This window comes from Neovison vison, chromosome 2, assembly GCF_020171115.1.
Source record: "Neovison vison isolate M4711 chromosome 2, ASM_NN_V1, whole genome shotgun sequence".
In the NCBI taxonomy this organism is placed as follows: domain Eukaryota; kingdom Metazoa; phylum Chordata; class Mammalia; order Carnivora; family Mustelidae; genus Neogale; species Neogale vison.
This window is the reverse complement of record NC_058092.1, coordinates 184,209,536-184,226,484: the sequence shown is the minus strand read 5'-3', so window position 1 is coordinate 184,226,484 and position 16,949 is coordinate 184,209,536. Positions and strand designations below refer to the sequence as shown.

The 16,949-nt window shown below is 56.3% G+C and overlaps 1 protein-coding gene across 5 annotated transcripts in view; it reads right to left on the bottom strand.

The window, feature by feature from the left end:
* COL13A1 (collagen type XIII alpha 1 chain) overlaps positions 1 to 16,949 on the bottom strand; it is a 140,437-nt gene that overhangs the window by 28,826 nt on the left and 94,662 nt on the right. For all 5 annotated transcript variants that reach the window (XM_044239672.1, XM_044239674.1, XM_044239675.1 and 2 more), the window contains 9 exons: positions 10,099 to 10,143; positions 9,209 to 9,241; positions 8,486 to 8,512; positions 5,893 to 5,946; positions 5,042 to 5,128; positions 3,480 to 3,533; positions 2,621 to 2,665; positions 2,182 to 2,250; positions 1,156 to 1,179 (listed from right to left, as the gene is read on the bottom strand). In XM_044239672.1, the coding sequence (XP_044095607.1) occupies positions 1,156 to 1,179; positions 2,182 to 2,250; positions 2,621 to 2,665; positions 3,480 to 3,533; positions 5,042 to 5,128; positions 5,893 to 5,946; positions 8,486 to 8,512; positions 9,209 to 9,241; positions 10,099 to 10,143 (438 nt within the window). The remainder of the gene's footprint in view (positions 1 to 1,155; positions 1,180 to 2,181; positions 2,251 to 2,620; positions 2,666 to 3,479; positions 3,534 to 5,041; positions 5,129 to 5,892; positions 5,947 to 8,485; positions 8,513 to 9,208; positions 9,242 to 10,098; positions 10,144 to 16,949) is intronic.

The following is a 16,949-nucleotide window of genomic DNA, read 5'->3' as shown; positions in this document are numbered from 1 at the left end:
GAAAGAGAGAGAGAGCAAACAGGAGAGGAGGACGGTCAGCGGGAGAAGCAGATCCCCTGCGGAGCAGGGTTCCTGATGTGGGACTCGATCCAGGGACTCCAGGTTCATGACCTGAGCTGAAGGCAGTCGCTCAACCAACTGAACCACCCAGGTGCCCATTGAGGTTAACTTTAAAAGAGAAAAAGATTCCATGAAAGTTTTGCTTTGGATAGCTATTTCAAATAATATATTTTAATGTCCTCAAATGAAGCTCACTGATTCTAGAATCATGTGATGTTTCTACCAACCTCTGGGGTTGGGACATGATATGATTGGTGTTTGAGTCTGGATTAAAAATAGTTATAGAATAGAAAATAGAGTTAAAAATAGAGCTAAGCATCTGCCTCCAGCTCATGTCATGATACAAGGGTCTTGGGATCGAGCCCCACGTCAGGCTCCCTGCCCAGTGGGAAGTCTGCTTCTCCTTCTGTTCCTCCCTCCATTCATGTGCGCTCTCTCTCTCTCTTGCAAATAAATAAATAACTTCCTTAAAAAAATAAAAATACTAAGTTAAATGAAATTCCGATAGTTTGAGAATTTTGGGATCTCCTTTCTTCTCTGCACCTGAAAGTTAAACCTCATGGCAATTGTTTTAACTAGAAATATTCACTACAAAAATCCACAGGCCTGTTGGTGGTAGTAGGCACACACGCAAAATCAGGGCTTGGAATTCACTGGTTTTCCAAGTGCAGAAAATGAAACCGATTTCTAGGAAAGGTGAAAAAGTGGAGGTTGAGTTTCTCCTGATTTTTTGCGGTTATGGATTTTAAGAGCTGAAGGTTGGGTTCAAGGAGAAACATACACGCATCCTCTTCTCTACTTCCATCTCCTCGACACGGCTGCACAGTGCCCCAGCGTCTACACCGAGATAAGAGCGTGCTGTGGAACGGGTGAAGAGCTGCTCCAGAGGACAGCTGGGACCCAGGTGGGGGAGGCTCCGGAGAGCCCCCGCTCAGGCTCGGATCACCCTCTGCCCTGCCACTTCAGGGTCAGCCCTGACCTAGAAGCCCCGCACCTATTTTCTGGAGGCCAGACCTCAAGTCCTTGCCCTCCCACAGCCCCCGCCCTCCTGCCCCAGCCCTCAGCCCAGTGCCCAAGGGAAGGAGGAAGACTTACCATCAATGCCAGCGTTCGGATCTCCTAAAAACCAATGCCATGCGATCAGTTCAAGAACAAGTCAAGGGTCATCTGGAGGGTCCCCTTGGCCCAGGCACGGAAACATGAGAGCTGGGCCTCCCTTAGGAGCACAGTAGGGATAGGCCTTCTTGGTGGGCTCCATGCCTCCCGACCCTATGCCGCCCCCACATTTCCCCAAGGTTTGCAGAGCCTCTGAGGCTGTCTTACCCCAGACTCAGGCCCTGAAACAGACTGCAAACTCGCCTTCACTTTGCCAAAGAGGGAGGGCGCAACATCTCTGCTTCTCCCTGATTGCTGACTGGGACCCTCCCCTGTTCTCTACATCTCCCCCCAGAACCAGAATTCAAGACTCCAACATACTTCCTTGTAAACATCGAATGCAGAATAGGAAGGTACAGAGCCACTCAAGAAACCAGGGGGACAAGAGTTGGCACGCAGACAGGATCGTACCCCAAGTAAACAGATCCCCAGAGGGGCAGTGTTTCCTTTAGAGGACTAGTTCTCCAGCTGGGGGTGGGGTTGGGCTCCCAGGGGACATTTGGTGATGTCTGGAGGCATATTTTTGCTGTCAGCCAGGGGTGGCGAAAGACCAGGTGTTTAGTGGCTCGAGACCAGAGATATTGTGAAGCAACCTACAACATACAGGGCACCCCTCCCCCACAACTATCCACAAAATGACCCACAGGTATTGAAGATGTGGGGCCCCAGAACCCCGGTCCACCACTATCATGCTCAGTTTCCGGAACCCGGATAGACAGCCAGTGGGGCCAGACCCAGAGCCAGCCACCTGGCGGCCAAATGAGGGGGTGCGTTTGCCTGGAGGCTGGAGGCAGAGGCCAAGAGAGAGAGAGCAAGGGGAGGCCGCTCTTCTGGAAGCTCTGTCAATAGTCTGATGTCAAGGACACTAGTTGGGGCATCAAAGCGCCCCCTCACTGGGCCATGGCACAGCGCCTGGCGCCCCTGAGCGCCTCCCAATCTCTAGTCTCTACGCCAGCTCCCACGTACCTGGAGAGCCTCGTTGATATTTCCGTTGTAGTCCACCATCTCTCCTTTCCCTGGTTCCCCCTTGGTGCCCTGCGAGACAAATGCAGTCTCAACCACTGTCCAGGGCCAGGAGGGACAGGCTGCAGGGCCACGGCTGCCTGCTCTTCACCAGACAGGGTCGTAGCCAAGGCGGCCTGGGTCTGGCTGCCCACAGGGGGACCCAGAGCAGCAGGCCGGGGAGCCTGTCAGGGGGTTCTCCACACTGACCGAGGATGCCCAGAAGGTCTAGAACCAACACAGACGTCTCTGTCCGACAACTCTGGACTAGACAGACCTAGAGAAGACTGAGTCCCATCACGGCGGCCACGACTGCAGAAAGAAGTCTCTCTCCCTCCCTCCCCCTCAAGACCCAGGGAAGTGAGGTGCAGGCTCTGACTCTGGCAGGGGGAGATGCACGTACCTTGGGGCCGACTGGTCCCTGGTTTCCAGGTGCTCCAGGCTCCCCCTGTTGCATGACAATTTGAGTGAAATGGGGGACAAGGCTGGGTACAAGAGCATCTACTGTCCCCAGAGGGCCATGGAAGGGTTGGGAGGCTCATCTTTGCTCAGGCCAGGAAGCCGCTGACCTTCCCGTGCAGGAAAGTGCAGTCTCCGCCCGTTCACAGAGCATCTTCCCCAGCCTGCCCTCCTCTGGGCTTCCCAGCTCCTCAGGCTTCTCACCCGGCTTCTCACTGGATAACCTTTTCCTGGCCTGGGCTAGTTGTTGGGGACCGCCGCTGTGACTCCCCGCAGCCTCCCCCACGCCCCTGCTTTGAAGGACCACGCCCTTTGCTTCCCTTTATTTCCAGCTGGCTCAAGGCCGGAGAGCTCAGCAACTTTTTGCCCATCGCCTGAGGGGTCCATAATTGCCACGGAGGGGCTGTGGGTTCTTTCAGGGCCTCTCTGCGTGTGACAGCCCCACACAGGACAGAGAAAGGGGGTTTGGCAGAAGGCAGTCAGAGCACTCCACCCCTTCCTCCGCCCGCCGGGTGGGGTCGGGGGGTCGTCCCGGTTGGAAACAGGATGGGACTGTGGGGAATACATGATAACAAACCACAGTCCCAATGGTTCTGAGACAATGTGAACATTAAATACAAATTTTTTAAAAATCAAGATGGAAAGTAAATATAAAGGGACAATAGAACTTGACTCCTCAAGACCCTGATGACAGCTTTGTGCCCGGGGGTCCAGCCGCAGGGACAGCCACCGCACTTTCTCTTCCTGAGCTAGGTCTTGAACTCCCAAGCCAACCCTCATCTCAGAACTGCGAGCCTCTGTACCTTGTCTCCTTGCCGTCCTGGGGGGCCGGCCGGGCCGTCAACGCCAGCTTCTCCCTGGGGAAGAGGAGAGGCATGGGTGCTGGGTGTTTCCGGATCTCAGTCTTTGTCTGCGCTGGCTTCTACTAACTCACTTCATTCTACTCATCTGACTCCCACCCACTGTGTGGGCCCAGCCTCGGTCTCACCTCCTCCAGGCAGCCTTCCCTGTCTGCCTCTTTCCTCCTCTGAGTTCTGCATCCCTTTCTGGGGCCCAGCCCGCAGTGCCAGACGCTCCTCAGTTCTTGGTTAACACACAATCCAGCTCTGTTTCAGCCCTGGGGTGCGGACTGCCGTCTGCACACCTCTCCCCGACCCCCGGTGTAGACTGCCATCCGGTCCTAACTACAGGGAGGCAGGTCATTTTAGAACCTGCAACACTTGGGAAGACCACCTCAGCAGGTCCTGCCCAGGAGACGGAAGGAACCAAGAAGGCTCTGGGTACGCGTAGGGAGGGGAAACAGGAGGCCTAGGATGGGAGGCGCAGAGAGAGACGAGAGGAGGTCCCCCGCGCATACTTCCCTCACTCAGCACTTTGCCCGTTCCCTGAAGGAGGACACGGCCTTCTAAGCTTTCCCCTCTTGTGTCCCAAGATGCAGGGACAGTACTGACCAGGCTTCCCTAACCCCAAATCAAAACCCAAGACCTGCCAGGGATCCATGTCCCATGGAGACAGAATCCGACCCTGGGGATGCCCAGAGCCCTGCTTCCAGGGCCGCCATTGGCAAAGCTGGCGCTCGAGCTGGTCCGATGGGCCCGTGGGCGGTTGCCCAAGACCCTTCCGGCCACTTCATCTTGCCCATCTTTGGGCTTCCTTCTGGCCCCTGCCATGATTTCCTTGGGAACTGGGTCTGCTTCTCCTGCTGGGCCACGAGCAAGCCGACGGCAGCTCTCTGCAGCCTGACAAGCCAGGCAGAGCCCTGCCATAGCAGCCCCGCAATACATGTTGGTGGAACGAATGCGTGTATCTTCCAAAATCATGCAACGGGTCCTCGCCTTAAAGAGGCCCTCCTCACTCCCTGGGCTGCTGGAGCAAACCAAGCAGCGCAGGAGGCCTCTGCTTCGGGAAACCCAAATGTCACCACTGTAGCTTCCACCTGGTGTAAGGAAAGTGACAGCAGTCCCATTTGCAGCTGACCCCACTGTGGACCCCTGCCCACCCCACCCCATGTGTGCCAGCACCCGGTGGGGCTCAACGAATCACTGATCTCATATTCAGAGCCTGGGTAGGGGGCCCTTCCGGCTCTCCTAAGCCCTGCAGCCGTCCATCCCTGACTCAGTTACACTGCAGCTGTTTGAATCATTGGGACCAGTCATCTGCCCTCGGACTGCTTCTCTTGGATAGTCAGTCACCACGGAAAATCAGGAGCTCAGTCCAAATTGTCTTTCTAGAATCCACTGGGAAAACCAGACATTTGGAGCAGGAGAGAAGGCAAGGCACCCAGGATGGAGTCCCCAAGAACAGGCTGAAGATAAAGGCCACACAGGCAGTGTCTCCCTCGAGCGTGGATCCCAGGGAAACTCACCTTCGGCCCAGGGGGCCCGGGCAGCCCTGGGGGACCGGGTTCCCCTCTGCCCCCTCCAATGGAGTTGCCGGCATCACCTTTTTCTCCCTGGGGGCAGAAGGAGGGGGAGAGTGGGAACATAACCATGAGTAGGCCTGCCTCGCTCTAGAGGGAGGTGGTCCATCCCTGCCTTTTCTCCCCTTCCAGTTCCAAGGAGTGGGGGCAGCAGAAGACGCCTTGGTCCAGGCTGGGCACAGAGGCCCTCAGAAGCCTGGCCTGGTCTCACTGGCCATGGGATGTAAGGAGAGACAGGACCTGGCTATTGCAGGGGAACAGGTATGAAGCTGAGCAAGAGACCCATCACGCCTTGGGTCTAGACTGTTTCTCAGAGTGTGTCCATGGAACCCTCCTTCTGGGGATGGGAAATATTTGAAATGTGGAATAAAGGGTCGGGTGGCCGAAGAATGTCAGGGAAGGCAGAGGGAAAGGAAGCAGCTCAGGCTCTTTGGCCACCAGGTGCTCTGAGCGTGACAGGAGAGGGTCCTGTGACTTTCCAAGGGGGCCTGTCTCATGCAGCTCTCCCCACACTCACTAGACCTCAAGTCTTTTTTTCTTTTTAGTGGAATGTCATGGAGCTCGTGTACCAGGGAGCGATTTTCAGAGCTGGGACAAGGTCACAGCTCCTGGTCTTTGAATACGGACATTTTTGTCAATCGGGGCCTCCCACGTGGTACAGCATGCATGAATCCTGCTGTCTTCCAAGGACACCTCTGATACTGGGGCCCCTGGATGACCAGGACTGGGAATGTAGGTGCGGATGAACCCCAATGCCTTTACATAAAACCCACCATTCTGGGCTTGCCGATACCCACCTTCTGCCCCAGGAGGCCGAGTAGCCCAGGGGAGCCTGCCGCCCCCTTTTCACCCTGTGGAGGGAATGCAGACGGTGCAGCATTAGGAACGGTTTCTCCAGGCCAATTGGGAAGGCCCCAGCCCCTCCTGCAGAGAGCCTTGGCTTTCTCTGCTGCCCCCCTGCCCCTCCGTGGGCCATTTCTCCCCGAGACCCCCATCCGCACCGGATTCCTTTCCTGAACCACTTCATACTGGTGAGGGCCTGGGTCATTGTTCTCCTGCTCCCATACGGGCTGGGCCCTCATCATTTACAATCAAGAGGCAGCAAGAGCGTTTAGCTCCTTTTGGGGGCATCTCCTGGGAGAGCTGAGTGGTATAGAAGGCCAGCAGTTGGGGAAACAATTCCTTTTAACCATTCTGCACCTTTCATTTTTTAAATGTCTAGCATTTAGAGGCCCACGGTCTCTCCTGACTCCTCCCTGCCTCCAGGGAACACAAACTTCATCTCACTAGACTTCGCCTTTGGAGGACCATTTTGAGAAGTCTGCTTCCTATGATGGGTTGGCTTCTGTCCTCCCCAAATTCGTGTGTTGCAGCTACTTCCTGTAGCTCCGAATGTGACCTTCGTGGGAAATAGGGTCATTACAGACATAACTGGCGAAGTTATGAGGTCACACTAGAGTAGGGTGGGCCCCTAACCCAGTATGACTGGTGTCCTTATAAAAGGGACATTTGGATGAGGAGATAGGCACACCAGGAGAACACCAGGTTAAAATGAAGGCAGAGATCGGAGTGATAATTCTACAAACCAAGGAACACCAGGGATGCCAGATGCAAGGAACACCAGGGATGCAAATGCAAATGGCCAGAGTCAAGGAGAGAGGCAGGGAACAGATTCTCCCTCCCAGCCTGCAGAAAGAACCAGTCCTGCTGACACCTTGACCTTGGGCTTCTGGCCTCTAGAACTGTGGGACAATAAGCTTCTGTTGTTTGAGCCACACAGCCTGTGGTCCTTGGTTCAGGCAACCCTCACAAGCTGACACCCCGCCCTAAGCATATTCTTCTGCCAAGAAGAACTTTCTCCCCCAGGACATGCATCTCAGAGCCCTGCTCTCACTGCACAAATAAAGAGGCTCCAGAGCTGTGTGTGACCCCTTCCCAGTCTCAAGGGACAGAAGCAGCCTGTCTCCTCAATTCTTCCAAAGCTCCCTCTTCTACACCATGAGGACAGCACTTGGCACTCCCAGAGCGGCCCGTATTGGGAGAGCACCCCAAGAGTACCCTACCAGGTCAGCACCCGGGGCCACCCCTCTCCATAGCTGGATGGCTGCCCATTCTTGTAGCTAATAATAGAAACGGAGGGCCCTGGGGTCATAATTTGACAGGTGTCTCAGTGAATTTTCCAGCTGAAGCCACAGAGGATGCCACACCAAGTCTTTGACTGTCATCCCCTTGCCACCTGCCCTTGGGTAGAAGCTGAATGACAAAAGAGCCTGAAGCCCATCAAGGAAAGGGTCGGGAGCCAAGTGTGGGCCCCTTTGATGGGCAGGAAGTCCTGACCCCCCCCCCTTCCCCGCAGCTCCACCTGGGCTGTGCCTGTGGTATGCTGGAGCTGGGGCCTAGCCTGAAACAGGCTGAGTCTAAAGGGGAAGGATGCAGGTGTTGCCCATCAGAGGCCCTGGGGGAGAGGGGACGGATGGAGGGAAGGCCTCCTCCTGCTGGTCTTTCCTCCTGGGAACCAATCTTTGGAGGAGGAATGGTGTGCTCCCGAGGGTAGGATTTCTGAAGTTTTCCCAGGCCATCCCGGCACTCCCCTCTTCCAGGGGACACATGCACCCTGAACATACTGCAGGTAGCACGTGAGCTATGGGGTTGGGGCACGAAGTGGGAGGACCAGCAGAGGCCAGTCTGAAGCGGGCACACGCTCAGAGACACAATATCCTACCCTCTGCCCCCTCTTTCCTGGCAAATCTGGGGGCCCTGGCTTTCCTACTGCTCCTGGGTCTCCTTTTGTGGTAAGAAGAGAAAGTCACTGATAAGAGGACTAGGAGGGTGTTGAGGGGTAGGGAGGACAGTGATGGTAAACTAGCGTTTCCAGAATACTAGTCCCATATGACGTTCCTCTTTAAAAAAGGAAGTTCTAGTCAAAATGTTTGGAAATGCTGTACCAGAGATTATAGTTTTAGAGGTCCCCAGTATACATATAGCCTCCTAAAGGCTCTGAGAAGGTCTGCAGTAAAACAAAACAAAACAAAAACTGAAATACTTTTAAGTCTGTATTTCCCAAACTTATTTGGCATGGAAACTTTTTTCATGTTACATCCCTTATAGAACGAGAGAAGAGACACAGAGCCGTGCAGGCACAGGGCACAGGAGTTACTGCCTGCTGGAGCTGGTGTGCAGGCAAACTGACCGAGCTCCAGGCCAGGATCCAGGGAGGGGAAGGCATTCCTGGCCGGCAGGCCCCTCCTGGGTGGGCCCTCCTCTGCTCAGTCAGGTCCCCAGCTCCAGGCCGGCCTCAGGGGAACCAGGAGCATAACAATAGCAGCCACTGCCGCCTCCCCCCATGCTTGATGCTTCATGCAGCCCAGAACATTCCCTCTGAATCAGTACCTTGGCTCCTGGGGTCCCTGGCTCACCCTGTGTGAAAACAAAGAAGACTCCGGTAAAGAGATGAAGGAGAAAGAGTGAGAGCTGGCACAGGAGTAAATGAGCAAAGGTCTTCATGGGGTGTGTGAAGCATCTGGCCTGCCCAGGACTTTCTTCTGCCTAGGTTTCAGGTCTCAGGACAAGGGAGGCCTCCTGGACTCTTCCCGATTCATCCCCCAGGTGAGGGATGTGGCAAGGGTGAGATCGGGCAGAGAGAAGGGAAGGGCATTGGCTTCGGACACAGTGCCCCCTGTCTGTGGACCTGCTGGGAGATCCACCTTTGTGCTTCTGGGGGTCCCCATCCGTCTGCCTGCTGACCAGATGCGGTTCGGGCGGGGTTCAGGGGAAGGACTCCTGCTCTCCTCTCAGGAGCTCTGCAGGCACGCAGCTGCTGGATTCCGAGGTATAAAGGAAAGCGCTGGGCTCCCTTGCTCACGGGCAGGGCGCTGTTTTCCCTGAGGCCAGCAAAGCTTTGCAATGTACTTTGTAGGGCTCAGTTAAACATCTCTTGGTCAAGTTGTGCATAATGGCGTAGACGTTGCCTTAAGAGAGATGTTTCTGGATCCTGTCTGCACCCTCCTTGGCCCAGCGGCCACCTCACGGAGTCCTTGAAGCCCCGGCTATGTCTTCCTCTCTCCTTCCCTCCCATCGTGCCCTTCATATGTGGAGTGATAACCTTCCACTGACCTTCATCCCAGCCACAGCAATTCCAGGAGCTCCCTGGTGGAGAGAAGAAAAGGACATGGCGACTTTCCACAGTTGAGGCAAGCAGGGAAGGAGTGGCCAGCCTCCCAGCCTCCCTGGGGCGGGGTGGGGAGGGGATGCGAAGGCAGACGGCTTGCTTCTGCCTGCTGCCCAGACTCACGGCAAAGGTGGGTGGCAGAGTCTGGCACAGGGAGCGTGGGTCCCCAGGAAGGCAGAGGTTCTGAGCTGCACCGTTGAGTCCCCCAAGCTTCCCACCCACCTGCTCAGCTCCCAGGCCCTCGCATCAGGGAGCCCAGGAGTGTCCAGGTCGGGGTATCTCTGGGGTGCCACGTGGGGAGGGCTTCAGTGGGAAGGGAAAGGAGGAGGAGGAGATGGGAAGGGAAAAAGGTAGAAGGGAACGCCGTGTGGAAGGGGAGAACAAGAGAGGGTGTGCGGGTAGGATTCTCCCAGAGCAGCTGGGAGTGAACCCCATTTCCACATCAGCCCACGACCAGCCACTTTGAGGTAAATGGGCTGCCCAATGTGCCACTTAGTCAATCCCAAGGGCAGGTGATTTTTAGGGAGTCCCTACTCCCCATGTGGGCAGCAGCTGGAGCCGACTTAACCAAGACGCCCGAGAGGAGGCCCGGCCACGTCAGGAGGGCACTGGGGAGTGCTGGCTCGTGGGCCAAACGGAAGCCCCCGGCCCAGAGCAGGCTGGCACCGCAGGGAGAGAGGGCTGGGAGGAAACATGTACCCTGTCTTCATGTCTCCCCAGTGGACCTGGGAAGGAGAAGGAGCTGGGCCTCCCAGGTGTCCCAGAACTTAGGAGAGAGGGCTGGAGCTCAGGGAGGGGCCGGTGGGGGGAGGGCTGGGCAGGGAGAGGCAGGTACCTTCGCTCCATGTTTGCCGGGCATCCCTGGCATGCCCCGTTCTCCCTGAAGGAAGAAATAAAAGAAGGGCTGAGAAGAGGACCAGACTTGCCCGAGGCCTCGGCCCTTGAATCACGGCCTGTGGGGGTGTCCAGATCTCCCGGCTGGCTGGTCTGGAGGGTCGGGACTGCCGTCCAGCTCACGATGAGCTCCGAGGATCCTGCAGCCACTGCAGGCCGCTCCTCTGAGCTCCGTGAACTCACAGAAAGGCCCCCGAGACAGACGGTCTCGCCAGCAGAGTCCGAGTCCCGGAGCGGATGCAGGAAGAGTTGTGAAGGTCCTACTACCAGCCTGGGGGCCCAGCTGGGTCAGCGCTCCGTGCACTTGACCGCTCACCCGAGCAGCCCTCCCTCTCACTGCCGCCTAGCACTTCCTGCGCCATTCTCACACCAGAAGCTTTGCTCTCGTGGTACCTGCAGGCTGAGCCACACAGGCTCCTGCCTCTCCGCTTCATCTGGGGCTCCCCTTCCTCCCAGCTAAGTCTAAGGCCTCCTGGGGGCTCATGGGTCCTGGCCCGGCACGGCGGAGGGCCAGTCTGTGGTTTGGGGCGTGGAGGCAGGGTGCTGTCTGGAACCCATCTGGGGGCACCAGAGAGAGCTGTGGCTTCGGGACATCGTGGGGTTTGCTCTATGATCTCAGCTGTGTCCTGTCTTTCTCCTCAACCTCTTTTCCCTCCCCATGAAAATGCCAAACCTATGGGGCAGGGATGCGAATTCAGGAAGGACAGGAAGGAGATGGGGTTGGAGATGACAGTCAGTGACAAATGGAGGTCAAGGGCAGATGAGTCAGTGGGTGCCTGGGTGGCTCAGTGGGTTAGGCGTCTGCCTTCAGCTCAGGTCATGATCTCAGTGTCCTGGGATCGAACCCCGCATTGGGCTCTCTGCTCAGCAAAGAACTTGCTTCTCTCTCTCCTTCTGCCTGCCTCTCCCCCTGCTTGTGCTCTCTCTCTCTCTCTCTTTCTTTCAGATAAATAAATAAAATCTTTAAGGAAAAAAAAATAGTAGAGGAGTCAAGACTAACCCACTGTGTCAGAGAAGGGAGTGGCACTCAGGAAAGGAAGGAGGGCAGCCTCTGTCTCTGTGATTTGAGCCCCAGATGAAGTGCCAGCCAGGGCTCCAAATGCCAGCAGTGACAAGACAGGGTGAACCCTCTGCAGCAGCTCCCTGCGTCTGAAGGCATCTGAAGGCTGGGCACGGCACCACGGGGTCCTGACAGACTGCATCCCAGCTCAGCCTCTCCGCTCAGGTCTCAAGAGCTGTGGCCTTCAGGCCAGGCAGCAGTTCCCATAGGCTTACCGGCAGAGTGGGAGACTGGTCCTACCTGGCCTCCAGCTTTTCCGCTGCCCTCATCCCTTCTCTGCCATCTTCTGGGAAGTCCTATGCACCCTCCTGCTTGCCAAAGCTAGCACGTCTTCCGACCTCTCTCTTCCATGACTGGGCCTTGGTGCTGGCGTGCTGGGAAGCTCCCCAGGACAGTTAACACCCCTTTATTGCCAAATAGCCGCTGCCTGGCCTTGACCTTAGAAGAGGGGCCAGGTTTTCCATCCTCTGCTTCCTTCCCAGCCTCATCACCTGACGTCCTGATACCTACCACCTGTCTCCCTGGAAATAATCACCCATTTTCAGGACACTATGCCTTTTTTTTTTTTTTTTGAGGGGGGGGGAGAATCTCAAACAAGCTCCTTGCTTGCCCAGCAAGTCAGGCTCCACACCCTGATGTCAGGCATGGAGCTGAGGTGGGACTCGATCTCACGATCCTGATATCATGACCTGAGCTGAAGTCAAGAGTCAGATGCTTATCCACCTGAGCCACCCAGGATTCTATGTCTCTCTGCTGTTCCCTCAGCTGGACCCCCTGTCCATTATTAGGGGCCATGGTAAAATATCTCCTCTATGAAGCTTTTCGCTATGCCCGTCGCCCAGGGCTGGTTCCTGGGTGCAGTGGGGGACCACTTGGCATTTGTGATCGACGTGTACAAATTCATGTCTGCCTGGGATGGTTCACCCCAGTCCTCCTTGGGCTAAGTCTCTGAATTCTGCAAAACGCCCAGAATCTTTAGCTCCCAACACAGGAGCCCTTCCTCACCCTGGCCCACTAGGACCTCGGAGCCACAGGCAAGGTGAGTGGAGCCGTCCTCAGGAAGTAAACACAGCGGAGTCACTGCCACAGGCTCCGCATTCTGGGAAATCCCTCTTGCAGGCCATTAACTGTGTCTGCCATGGGCCTGGTATGAGGCTAAAACTTTCCATTTTTCCTCTATTCAATCTCCAAGACTCCTCTCCAATGTGACGATGGATTTTATTCCTGTTTCACAGGTGAACAAACTGGCTCAGGGAGGCCATGTATGATCGCCAAGGTCATGCCAAGCAGGGACTGGAACATAGGTCTTTGTTAAAGCCCAGGTACTCATCCCACTAAGCCAACGCCAAGCATCCGATGGGCAGATTCTCAAGCCCCACTCAGCTGGAGGGTCCTCAGGTCCGTGCTGCATCAGGGTGAAGGGATCAACATAGGAGGGCAGCTCCTCTGGCGGCTGGGTCTTTAACCACGCACCTCGGGAGGAAGGAGCTGAGCAGGGCCCTGCCAGCCTGCAGAGATCTGCTCTGTGGCCAGCAGAGGGCGCCACAGGACCTTGTCAGAACACGAAGGAGTCAGAGCCCCCTCCTTGGGAGTCCCAGCTGAGGGGCCCTGTCACTCTCTCCTTCAGACAACAGGCTCTCCTGCTAACATTCCAGCTGGCCCAACCAGGTTGGCTTAGCCCTGAAGACACCCGGGAGACACAGTTCCCATGGTTGGGGAGGTACAAGTGGGAGCTTGGCCCTTCCTCTTTCCTTCAGCCTTCCCTCAATGCCGCTGTCCGCCTCCTCTCGCTTCCATCTGGGGCAACTGGCTGGGAGTCAGGGAGGCTGTGTGACCTTAGGTAAGCCTCTCTCCCTCTCGGGGCCAGGATTCTCCTCTGCGAAGCCTTTCGCTGGGAGAGAGGTTGGAGCTGGGGGCGGGGGGTGGACGTTGGGTCTGTTGGTGGCTGCAGAGCAAGGCTGTGGAGATGGGAGTTTAGCTGTGGGGGAAAATGCTGGTCTAGGACGGGTCTCAGTGGGTCTCTGCTTTCCCTGCCTCCTACTCAGAAGGACAGCTGTAAATGCTTCAGCAAAGGCGGGGCGGGGGTGGGTTCTGCTCGAGCCCTAGCTCTGGGCTTCTGTCTCCAATCTCAGCAGGAGCAGTGTAGAGTAAGCCCAGGGGAGTGAGGGTTTCCTGCTAATTGGGGTTGTCCTCAGCCTTTGCGGGCTTGTAGGCAAAGACAAAACCACCCTCTCCAGGGAAATCCGGGCCCCCTGGAGCCTTGTAAGGAGACAACCCTCCTCATTAGCAGGGCTGACCTTCGCCCCTTCCCTCCCCTCTGGGTCAAGTCTCTTAATTCTACGGATGACCCAGGATCTCTTGATCCCATCTCAGGCCTCCCTCACTCCCACCCTTGTGTCGGGCAGGAAGCAGGGGTGCCCCCGGCTGACCCCGCCCGGCAGGCTCATTCCATTCTCATCAGGAGGGGCTTACCCCAGCCTGACCTCTGCCCCAGCGACTGGCCCAGTCTGACACCAGGAAGCACTGGTTCTTGGATCTGTGAGGTGAGACAGGACTGCGTCATTGCCAAGGACTTCGGGGTGCCTGTGGACAAGGGCACCCGTCTGCAGGGAGTGAGAAGGGGGTTTCTGGCAGCTATGGCTATCTGCAGGGAGTGAGAAGGGGGTTTCTGGCAGCTATGGCTAAAAGGGGGACCATGATTTCTGTTCGCGCACCCGTCTGCAGGGAGTGAGAAGGGGGTTTCTGGCAGCTATGGCTAAAAGGGGGACCATGATTTCTGTTCGCACAGTTTCCCCCCTTGGTATGTATTTGTGAGGGTCCTTTCCCCCATTTCCCTTCTTAAGAATGTTCCTGTTTAAAAGGTTTAAGTTTGGAATTGGGCTGAATTTAGATTCACTAACTTGCAAGTGTCTTCTTCTTAAGTACAGAGAGAATTCTCATAGTCTGCCCAAGTCCAAGGTCCCCAGTTTATCCCCTCTATCTTTGCCTTCTCTATCCTCCCAAAAAGACCCTGGAAGCTCCCCCGGTGGGCTCCTAGAGACCCCATCTGTCCACTCTGCAGCTGGAGAGCTGGGCACTCTGCCTATTGCCCAGGGGCCTGAAGCATGGATGGCAGAGGCTGCTGGCAAACCAGGTCAGAGACCCCCAGGCCAGAACACCCCACTACCGAGGAGCCTGGCTGCCAAGAACCCATGCCTGATTCCTGGCCAGAAAGGGGTAGATTCCAGTCACTGTGGCTAAGAAAGTTCTGGGTGAGCACAGGTGGGTAGAGAGGGAGCTGCCTGGAATGACCTTGAAGGCCGTCCCAGCCCCGCCTTTCACGATGCCACTGACTCTCCAGTTGGGCAGAGAGCGCCTTGCACCACCAGTAGGTTTTCTATTCCGGTCCCGGCTTCCAGGTGGAGGGACCCCCTGGTTACTGAGACAGGATGAAAGCCAGCTCCTTGAAGCCCCAAATGGCCACTCTCCTGACCTGTGGGAGTGGCCTCTTAATTGGTGATTTACTGTTTGTTGAAAAAGCAGGGCAGGGACTTGGCAAGACGACACAGTCTGGAGGGAGGTGGGGGGCTTCAAGGTCAGCTCCCCAGCCAAGCAGAGGCCAGGCTGGAGGAGTGCAGGGAGATGAATGGACCTCCCTCGGGGTGAATCTCCCTAGCAGCCCAGCCCAGCGCCCTGGGGAGGGCCGGGATGAAGCTGAAGCAGCTCCACACACAGACCCTTTGTTCTCTGCAGGGAGGAGGAAGGCCTGTGTGAAGGTTGTTGGGGGTGGCGGGGGAGAGGCCAGCAGGGGGCTCAGGCCTGGGCCTGGACCAGGGCCCTTTCCTGAGCTGGGAAAGCCCGTGAGGCGGGCTCATGTCTCTTTCTGCCCTAAAGGGTTCCTAGGCCTCCCTTCCAGGAAAAGGCAGCTCATTTCCTTCTTTGCAGCCCTGGCCAGCTCCAGACAGGAGAGGACTGGGACGGAGGAGATGCCAGCTCCTCTGGTAATTAGGACCGGCAGGAAGTAATCTGGGGAATTACCGGGGTCAGGCGCCCTATCGAAGGCCAGGGCTTTGGAAGGGCGGCTGGCTTGTAATCTCGATTTGAGATCGGTTGATTTTGTAGTTAGCTCCAAAAAGAAAAGTCAGCTCTAATTAATCTGTGGGCTTTGGAGTGTGGGAGAAACAGGGCCCAGAGAGCACAAGCTGGGGGCTGGAGGCCGGTGGGCTGAGACTCTCAGCCCCGGAGAGGCCTCATTTCTGAGGCCCATGTCTCAGATCCCTGGTCGGCTTTATTTTAAATGGTCTGGATGTCCCCAGGGGGATTTCATGGTTGTGAAAGAAAGTGCTGTCCCCATCCTAGGAGACCCCGCCAGCTAAAGCGTCCTTCGCCTGGAGTGCTCGGCTGCACACAAATGCCGCGTGAGGCCTGGGGTTCCTCAGGCCCTCTGAGAGCAAGAGGGGTCCAGTGCTGGGGGACAAGCTGAGACAAGCTGCCTTTTCCTGCCTTTAATGGGAGTCTCAGGACCTTGCTAAGTCCTTGTGGAAATCATCTGAGGGATCAGTGCCCATGCCCGACACTCCATTTCCTGGGTTCTTTGACTGAAACGCATCAAAGACCCCAAGGTTGGCTCACAGACAGCCTACGAAGCTCAGAGAAAAGCCTGAATCCAGCCCTAGACTTTTCCCTCAGGAAAGAGATCAGCCCAGCTCCCACCTTCTTTCCTCCTGGGAGAGGAGACCCTACAGGAAAGTGGAAATTGCAGCGCCTGCCCCCTTTCCTGGCTCAGAAGGCCCACGTAGTAAAGTCATTCGGGGCAAGGATTTGGGATAAGACGCAACTGGTTTTACTACTTCCTGGCTGTGGACCTTCTGGACCTCTGTGGGCCTCAGTTTGCTCATCTGTGAAACAGGACCAAAAATAAAGCCTTCCTCTCCAGGTTGTTCTAAGGATTCAGTAATAAGATGTGGGGCCAGTGGCACCCCCAATGCTGGCCTGTCCAAAAGGCCAGTGAGGCAGTTGTAACAATGCTAGCTGTCGTTCTGCAAACATGTGTCCACCCATGTAGCCCCTTGCTCTGCCTGGCAGAGTGGAATGATCAGGCCTTTTGCAGATGGATTGAGGAAGGGCGAGAAAGCCCAGAAGGGCAGTCACAGTCAGCGGGACCAGCACCAACACCCTTATACATAAGCTCCCAGCAGGTTTTGTGACCCACATACAGTCTGACCATACCCACCAATCCCCTTGAAAGAGAGCCAAGGAGTAATGTTTGAAACACACTTCGCATCCTACAACTTACTTAAAGTAGATGAGCGGTCATTAATTCGGATCACATTGGTACCCCGTGGGTGAGTGAGCAGCCCCCCTCGGGTATTTTGGTGGAAGGGCTGGTCCCAAGCAGGGCTGGGGGCAGCGCAGGGCCTGCTGGCTCCACTGGGCTTTGATCCAAAGGAGCTAGAGAGGAAGCCTACCCTGCTGGCCTGGCTGGCCTTTGGGAGGATGCTGCGCTGTCCAGCTGCCCTGGGGGCAGCGACAGTAGCAGCAGCCATGATGATGGTTGGAACTATCATTAGCAAACTCCACAGGCCAGGAAACATCTTTGCTAAGAGTTAAAGTCTACCTTTGCTGAAAGAAAGGGCTACCTGCACGCGGACTGAGTCTCCAGGACAGAGCAATGAAGCAGGTGCGGAGTGTCCTTCCCTTCCTCCATGGGTTCCCCTTATACCTCAAACACAGGGGCGGTTCCATGCTTCTGT